This window comes from Orycteropus afer, unplaced genomic scaffold (genome assembly GCF_000298275.1).
Source record: "Orycteropus afer afer isolate SDZICR_OR568_19922 unplaced genomic scaffold, OryAfe1.0 scaffold00001, whole genome shotgun sequence".
In the NCBI taxonomy this organism is placed as follows: domain Eukaryota; kingdom Metazoa; phylum Chordata; class Mammalia; order Tubulidentata; family Orycteropodidae; genus Orycteropus; species Orycteropus afer.
In genome coordinates this window covers 37,557,500-37,565,352 of record NW_006921588.1, presented here as the reverse complement: position 1 = coordinate 37,565,352, position 7,853 = coordinate 37,557,500, and the positions used below count along the sequence as shown (strand labels likewise).

Here is a 7,853-nt window from a genome sequence, read left to right as displayed (position 1 = left end):
TTTAGCTCAGACATAACCAAAATGTCAACATAAAGTTGTGAATTAAAACAATAAAAGAGGGAGCTCAAGTGTCAAAACTCTTGAACATAATTTGAATTATATTTTTGTATAGGTTTCTACTTACTCTCCAAACCTTTTTCTCTACTAATATGTTTGGTAGAAAATATACATACTTTACTGGAAAAATTGTAAGGCCTAGAAAAATAATAAAAGAGATGCTGTAATTAGTGTGTTTTTATTGATCTTAGGTGCCATGCTGTCAGCTTTGACTCATTGTGACCCTATGAGCAACAGAATGAAACTCTGTCTAGTCCTGTGGCATCCTCACAATCCTTGCCATGTTTGAGCCCATCATTGCAGCCACTGTATCACTCCATTTCATTGAGGGTCTTCCCCCTTTTCACTGATCCTTTATTGTACCAACCATAATATCCTTCAGGGAATAGTTCCTTTTGACAACATGCCTAAAGTAGGTGAGATGAAGTTTGAGCAGAGCATTCTCACTTCCAAGGAGATTCCAGCTGCACATCTTCCAGGAAAGATTTGTTCTTCTGGAACTCCATGGTATTTTCAGTATTCTTAGCCAACACCATAATTCAAAGATATCAACTCTTCTAAAGTCTTTCTTATTCATTATCCAACATACATGCATATGAGGCAACTGAAAATACCACAGCTTCAGTAGGTACACCTTTGTTTTCAAAGTGACATCTTTGCTCCTTAACAATTTAAAGAGACCTTTTACAGGAGCTTTGCCCAATGCAATACAACTTCTGATTTCTTGACTGCTGCTTCCATGGGTGTTGATTGTGGAGCCAAGGAAAATGAAATTCCTGACAATTTCAAACTTATCTCCATTTATTTTGATGTTGCTTCTGATCCAGATATGAAGATTTTCTTTTACTTTATGTTGAGGTGTATCCATATTGAAGACTGCAGTCATTGATCTTCATCAGTAAGAGCTTCAAGTCATCTTCATTTTCAGCAAGAAGGTTGTGCCATCTGCATATCACAGGGTGTTAATGAGTCTTCCTCCAACCTTGATGCCATGTTCGTCTTCATATACTCCAGTCTCTCATATTATTTGCTCAATATACAGATTGAACAAGTACGGTGAAAGGATACAACCTTGACGCATACCCTTCCTAATTTTAAACCATTCAGTATCCCTTTGTTCTGTTGGAATGGCAGCTCTTGGTCTATGTACAGGTTCCTCATGAGCACAATTAAGTGTTCTCAAATTCTCATTGTTTGCAATGTTATCCATAATTTCCCCATGCCATTGAATGCTTTCGCATAGTCAATAAAACACAGGTAAACATCTTTCTGGTATTTGCTTTCAGCCAAGATCCATCTGACATCCACAGTGACATCCCTTGTTCCACATCCTCTTCTGAATCTAGTTTTTATTTCTGAAGATTCCCTTTCAGTGTACTGCTCTCAAACCAAAACTCACTAACATTGAATCAGCTCAAACTCATAGTGACCACTCCTTGAGTTTCCAAGGTGGTATCACTATGGACATAGATTGCCCAACCTTCCGTCTGAGGAGTGGCTGGTGGGTTTGAACCACCAGCCTTCTGGTTAGCAGTCAAATGCCTTAGGCACTACGCCACTGCTTCTGTAAAAATACAAACAAGAAAATCCTATGGAGTAGTTCTACTCTGTAACACATGGAATTCTACTTTGTAACACATTGAGTTGGAATCAACTCAATGACAATGAATTTTTTTTTTTTTTAACCTAATCTTATATTCAAACAAAAATAAACTGGAATAAGCATTTTAAAAGTTTAAAAGAAAAGAAATTGGCTATGTTGAAAAGTTTAAGTCATCTAATGCCCCCTTGCTTACCCTATCCCATTTCTCATTACTTTGTCTTATATTGATAAAGAAGACTTTGGTCATCTAGGAAAAGCATTAGCAATGCTCAACTCCCAGCCTAAGATATCAATGATATATTTCAGAGAAAAAAAAAATAGAGCTTTGCTAAGGATTTTATACACTGTTAAAAATATTCTGGCATCATACTATGTGTCACAAGATATAAAAACAAAGCATGCATTGTAAACTATCACAACTGAGGTGAAGAAACTATGATAAGAACAAAGTTGTATTCTTTGCTTATGTAACCAATTTTTGCTTATTTATTTTTAGGAGTTAATTTTTAATAACTTCCAGAGAAAGTGTAGAAGTCTTATAATATTTTACATATCTATATCTTCGGCGAATCTACTTCCATAGAGATACCACCTCAGAAACCCAAGGAGAGGTTGCTATGAGTTGGGATTGACTCTGTGGCAGTGAGTTTGGTTTTTGGTTTTGGTTTTCATACCCTTGCAGTGCAGTGAATTACTTAAAATGGCCCTATTAGCCATAGTTTTTGTGACTCCCACACAATGATTGGGTGGAATGTTATGGATTGAATTGTGTCAACCCTCCCTCCCACCCCCACATACACTAAATATGTGTCAACTTGGCTAGACTATGATTCCCAATATTATGCGGTTGTCTTCCATTTTGTGATCTGATGTAATTATCCTGCACTTTATGATGTGTTGTAAATCCTAACTTCTATGCTGTAGTTATGGTCCTATTTGCTAGTTGTTCATTATGTTAGTGAGAGAGGATTAGGGTGGGATGTATCTTGAGTCAGCACCTTACTAGACAGTATGACTCAAGTTAACAGCCTTACCCCAGTCACCACCCTTCCCACCCTTATTCAACTCACCACCCTTCACCACTTCAGTGAAGTCATGCTCTTGCTTGAGTCATATCTTCCATCTTACAGGAGATAAAAGTAGAGAAGTGAGCAGGGAAGAAGAGAACTCATGACCACCAAGGAAGAAGAGATGGGAGTAGAATGCATCCCTTGGATCTGGGGTTCCTGTGCCGGAAACCTCCTAGGCCAAGGATAGAAAAGCAGTAACATGGAAGACAGTGCTGTAGCAGTAGCAAGAGTAATAGTTCTGTGAGATGGTTGCAGTGAGGCTTGCTGATCCGCAGAGCTAAGAGTTGTAGCACCTGCCTACGAAGGCCACTAGCAGGGCAGTGACTCCCTCCTCGTGGCCTGGAAACAGAGGGTGAGAAGAAGCTGTCCTGAATGAGGAACTGTGTCCTGAGTTGTTCCTGTTCTCAAAGGTAACTTTAGCTTATCTATGAGCTTTTCATTTTAATAAGCTATATATATATATATATATATATATAATGTATATATATATTTGCATCATTATAAATCAATAAATTTTAATAATAAAATGTTTTTCAGAGAAAATTAATTATGTCAAACATTAGAATGTTGTACTGCCATTAAAACAAACAGGATAGGTTTCTGTTTTGATATGAGAATGCATTCGTAACACAAAGAAGCAAGTTATAAAACAAGGTACATAACCCACCCCTGAAGAGTAGAACTGCCCCATTGGTTTCTAGGGCTGTAAATCTTTAAAGCTGAAGCAGACTGCCACATTTTTCTCCAGAGCAGCTAGTGAGTTTGAACTCCTGACATTTGATTAGCAGCCAAGCATTTTTACTACATCAAGGCTCCTTAAAAAAAATAATAATATGAAGTAAAATAAATGCTTAAATCTTAAAAATTTTTGTTGTGACTTACCTCCTGGGATTCTTTGAAAAACTTTGCTCAAAGTATCTCCAGTTATTATGTTGTAACTAATCATAGCTAAAAAACATAATTAGAATAATATGGTCACAAACAAGCCATTATATACTTCCCCAATACTTTAAAAAGTAATCAGCTATCACTTCTCAAATATTGGCATAATCCTACTAATTCCAAATACATATTATGATTACCAATATGCACAATTTTTAAAATAACTAGACAATAGATTTAAGGGAGAGCATTAATTTGTATTATAAAAAGAAATTCCCTTTATATATTGATTCATTTGAGTACTTTTAAGTAATGAGTTTTGATTGTCATTTAAAATATTTATTTTGTTACTAAAATTCAGTTTTCAAACACTTTTCCTGGACTGTCTGTACTGCTTAAAGTGAGGGATAATAGTACAATATTGTGAAACCAAAATATTTCCTCAGTTGAAAAAGTAAGACTTTTTTTTGAAATATATTCTTAGCTTTTTGTGAAGACATAAAGAACAAGTGGTTTGAACAATAGCTTTTATGAGACTGATTAATTTTTAAGATGAAGTCAATTTGGCTATTAGTGCATGTTAGAATTTTACTTATTTAAGAAGTTCAAGGTAACCTTTTTACCTTTACAGTACAAACTTTAAATAGCATGTTGACTTTACACAAGACTTCCACAAATCCTTAGGTTTTCAAACAATACATTCAGCCTTAGAAGAAATCTATTATTCCTCTCATTCACTTTCTATCATTCTATTTTTCACCAGGCTAGGGAAGCACAATTATTATCCCAATAAAAATCATCCACATTTTATTTTTTAAAAAAGGTTCAGAAGACATAACAAAAAGACCAGAAAATAAAGGAAAAAGTGGCTAATGAAGTAAAGAATTTGGAAAATATTTCAATTTTTAATATTCTTTAATGACTATTTAATGACAAAACTATTTTATTCAGAAATGGCTATATATATGCAAATAATTGCAATATTCACCTGCACAGTTATCTTACCTATAAAAGGATACAAAAACTGTAGAACAGAGAGAAGGAGATACCCTGGAAAGCCAAAGGTTTTATTGACCAAAGACTGGTAAGTATCTGTTCCAGAGAGGGCACCTCCTTTTATCAATAAAATAAGGGAAAAGTCTGTGGCAAAATAACAGATAGAAAAAGGTCAGATCACATTTAATGCAAAGGTGCTTCATGTTTTCACTTATTACCATTGAGAAAAAGGTAAATTTTAAAGAAGAGTATAACATAATGCTACAGTATTATGACAAGTATTCTTCCTTTGGATGAAGCAGTACTGTTTCCAGTTACATATTTTTCTATCTAGATAATAATAGAGTTAACATTTTTATACAATGGACTGGACAGAAGGAGATAAGAAGACACAGACTCAAAGGGCCAGTGTTCCATTTTTCTTCCCTAACCAACACAATGACTATTATTAGGATGTAGCTCAATTTTTTAAGCAACAGAATGTAAATAATCAAACATTTCATAGATATTCCATGTGTGAAGACAATGAATAAAAAATGCATATCATAGACTTGTTTTATGAATTTACAATAAAATATAATCAGAATCAGAGCATTTGTTTCATAACAAAGTAAAACTAGTAAGTATGTTACAGTTAACACTTTTAAGAAAGCACTCTAAGAGTTTTTATACTTTGTATTTCAGTTCCTATTTCAGAGATGAATTTGAAGATGCAAATGTATAGAAATTATGTAATTAAAACATAATGCCTCTCTCTCTCTTTTTCACTTCACTAATTGTTTTTGAACACCTAGTGAAAGGTACTTTAGTTGTATTGGATGCACAAGTAGGCACAAGGTATGATTCTTGTTCTTTTTTTCTCTCGTATTTTCATCATAAGTGATTTCCTTTTACCTTTTAAATAACATGGAAATGCAGTAAGTACAAAGAAGAAAATACAAATCATTGCAATATGATTTCTACTTTGATTCACTTCCACATCAGTGAAACTTATTTCAACAAGCTCATTAATGATTTGCAAGCTAACAAATCCATTGACACTTCATCAACCTTACTCATATGTTCTCTTTCAGCAGTATTTTTGGTGTTTATCATTCCCTCCTCTCTCCACCTCCTCCCTTATCTTCTGTGACAACACTTTTTCTTGCTTTTCCTCCTACATCTCCAGCAATTTTTTCACTAGTTTTTTTTTTTTTTTTTCCACTCTACCCAAACTGCCAGCCTTCTGGTTAGCAGTCAAGTGCCACCAGAGCTCCTTTTTTTTTTTCTTTGGTTTGGTTTACCCAAACCTGAGTTCTTGGATATTTTTTTTTCTCTCACTTTTAAGATGTCTCACTGTGATTTCACCTGTACCCATCACTTTGATTTTTTACAAATGGTACTAACCCCAGATCTGTATCTCCAGCCTGGACCACTCATGAACTACAGACATCTATACTTAGCTGCTTAATGAACGTTTAACCTTGCATATCTCTTGGATATCTCATAGACATCTCAATCTTTAAATGTCCAAATTTTAATTTCTGCATTTGCTCTGGAACCTACTTTGCCATCCATATTGCTCTGGTCTATGAATAGTACCAACAGGATCTAGAAACTGCCCTAGATTTTTTGTTATCTATCACCTCCTATATTTCTTTGATACATTAACCACTGTATCATAAATATTTTTCAATTATATTCCCTTGTTTCTAATTTCTACACTGCTTTATTTTAGGTCTTAGACCTTTATCATTTATCTGTATTGCTGCAATAAACCCCTAGTAGTTCTCTCATACACCATTCCGGCCCTCAAACAAAACATTTTTTAAATCCTCTCCCAACAAAGATTTCTCAACATCCCTCCTCTACCCAATGGATCTGACTACAACATAAATAAGATTAGGTATCTCTTCCACTTAAAATCCTCAAGAAGGAACTCAATTATTTTTAGGATAAAAATTAACTTCTTTTTATGAGGTAAAAAAAAATATTTATTAGCTGTATGAACTTGGGTGAAAAATCTGACTTCGCTGAATCTCATCTGTAAAGTAGGCCAATAACATCAGTCTGGAAGGGTAATGTGAGGATTATGGTGTTTAAATGTCTACCACAATGCCTGCCATGTTATAGGGGCTCAATGAATGAGCTATTTTTACTTATTTGTGCTATTTTTACTTATTTTCGAGAGGCTGCACATTGTGGTAGAAAAGTATTGTGTTTAGAGCCAAATAAATGTGATAATAACAACTACAAAAACACTAGGTAATACTTTCACAAAACTTTCTATGTGCCACTCTTTTTGCAGATGTTTTATGTGTATTAACTCCTTTAATCTGCACAATGACCCTAGGTAGGTGCTATTATTTTACCCACTTAATAGATGAGAAAAGTGAGGCACAAAAGAGTAAGTAACTTTCTCAAGTCCACACATCTAGTAGTGAGAGTCAGTTTACAAATCATAGTAGTCTGGCCCCAGAACCCACACACTTAAATATACTCTTGAGTCTGTTGGTAGTAACTGCATGATCTTGAGCAAGACCCTTTTGCCTATAAAAGGTGCACTTCCCTTTTCCACAATAGTAGAACACTATTACCTATCTCCTGGAGTCAAAAGGAGTACCTAGTCAGTCCTCAGGAAACTGTAATGATTAAAATTACACAAGACCCTTGGTATCTGCCTCTCAAACCTAACTTTGTCTCCCTCCATTTACCAACATCACCCTACATTGTCACCAGACTGAATCACCTGCATCTGTCCCTTTCGCATTTCCAGATTTCTTTCTGCTCAGAGTAAACTTCCATTTTCTTTGCTTTTTTTTTCATAAACACTCAGTGGAGGTGTGGTGTCTCTGCCTCCCCAGAACATACCTGCTCTTTGAAACTGGGTTAAATTCTTGTGTCTGTATCATCATCCACATACTTTTCTTTATTATGACAGTCTTCATGATGTATTATAATTATTTTTTGTTTTGTTTTCCTGCCTGACATATACATTGCAAGCTTCATAAAGGCAGGAGTAATGATCTACATAATTTTATTATCAGCAGTCACAGTAACTGTCAAATTAATGATTAATAAAGGAGCTCTGGTGGTGTAGTGCCTAAGGCATTTGACTGCTAACCAGAAGGTTGGCAGTTCAAACCCACCAGTCACTCTGTGGCAGGAAAAGTGGGTAATCTACTTCTGTAAAGATTTACCATCTCTCCAAAGGAGGTTGCTATGAGTCGGAATCAAATGGCAATGAGTGTTTTTTTTTTTTTTTT

At 35.0% G+C, this 7,853-nt stretch overlaps 1 protein-coding gene across 1 annotated transcript in view; it reads right to left on the bottom strand.

The window, feature by feature from the left end:
• SLC38A11 (solute carrier family 38 member 11) overlaps positions 1–7,853 on the bottom strand; it is a 72,330-nt gene that overhangs the window by 54,147 nt on the left and 10,330 nt on the right. The window contains exons 4-5 of the mRNA XM_007948592.2: positions 4,618–4,752; positions 3,613–3,678 (exon numbers count right to left, since the gene is read on the bottom strand). Coding sequence (XP_007946783.1) covers positions 3,613–3,678; positions 4,618–4,752 — 201 coding nt within the window. The remainder of the gene's footprint in view (positions 1–3,612; positions 3,679–4,617; positions 4,753–7,853) is intronic.